General features: G+C 38.1%; 1 pseudogene across 1 annotated transcript in view; it reads right to left on the bottom strand.

Moving 5' to 3' along the window:
* Positions 1–718: 718 nt before the first annotated feature.
* The window catches only part of TEOVI_000760600:pseudogene, a 1520-nt pseudogene continuing 1126 nt past the window's right edge, over positions 719–1112 (bottom strand). The window contains 2 exon segments of the mRNA in view: positions 719–1078; positions 1081–1112. The exon segment at positions 1081–1112 is cut by the window's right edge and continues 673 nt beyond it. Of these exon segments, the coding sequence occupies positions 719–1078; positions 1081–1112 (392 nt within the window).

The raw sequence follows: 1112 nt of genomic DNA, 5'->3' as shown, positions 1-1112 counted from the left end.
GAAAGGAACCTCACACAGTTGATACTTGATTACATTATTCGTTGCGGTTTTTGGAATTGGAAGTGCCTCCATGGCTTTCGGTGCACCGAGAGAGATAGAGAGTATTATCCTCCCCTTTCAAAAGCTCATACCGATGCAGTCTAGCAAATGTGTCGACGAAAAGAGTATATCAATACACAAATGTCACAACATACGCGCTATTCATTTGGTAGCCGTATTCAAGGAATGAAACGATTACGATCGCGGCTCACAGAGCTCTGTTTTGGAGAGCTCTTTATATATATTTTTTGTGGTCAAAAGAACTAACGTAATTGTGTGTCTTACTCGTGAACACACAACGGGACGTTGATGTAAGCGGTTGCATATCGCTCTACTCAGTGGTAAGTGCTGATTTGGTGCGCAGTTATAACCTATCACCTATTATTATTACTATTATATCCATAAGTCATTCCTAATATCCATAGAATAAACAACACGATCTAAAATAGCAAATGCTTCGAATAACACTCATTTTTCATACCATATCACCTTATTATTTTCACTTATGGGCAACTATTATTCACATTTTACATAATTTCACTATTTTTCACGGTTTCTTCAAAAACCGTTAAAATATATCAAATTTTATTAATTTTCATTATTTTCATAGAACTCATTAAGTTGAGAAAAAATCCTTTAAAATACTGGAATTCTAAAATACTACAAGACTCAAAAAAGGAGCAGCCATCAGGGAAAATTTCGTACTTACGAGAAAACTTCCATTTCGGCATTTCTCCGTTTCCTTGTCATCTTCACCATCTTTACCCTTCCGCCATGCACAATTTTGTTTGCCATCTGTTTTGTCATTTTCACAAGCTTTCTTATCAGTTCCGTGTCTTGCACACCCAGTTGCAGCTTCTCCCTCTTTTGGTTTCTCTCCTGTCCCTGTTGCTGGGTTTTCTGTTCCTGGTCTGGCTTTGCATTCTTGCGTTGTTTTATCATAGTTGCAGTCGTTTTTTGCGCATTCTGTTTCATTGCTGTTGAATTTAGCGCATTTATTCTGTTCCTCTACTGTGGGTTCTTTGACTCCCCCTGCTGGTGTTTTTGCACCTCGCGGTGACATGTACATATCT

This window comes from Trypanosoma equiperdum (assembly GCF_001457755.1).
Source record: "Trypanosoma equiperdum strain OVI genome assembly, contig: ctg_1777, whole genome shotgun sequence".
In the NCBI taxonomy this organism is placed as follows: Eukaryota; Euglenozoa; class Kinetoplastea; order Trypanosomatida; family Trypanosomatidae; genus Trypanosoma; species Trypanosoma equiperdum.
This window is presented reverse-complemented; position numbering and strand designations above follow the sequence as displayed.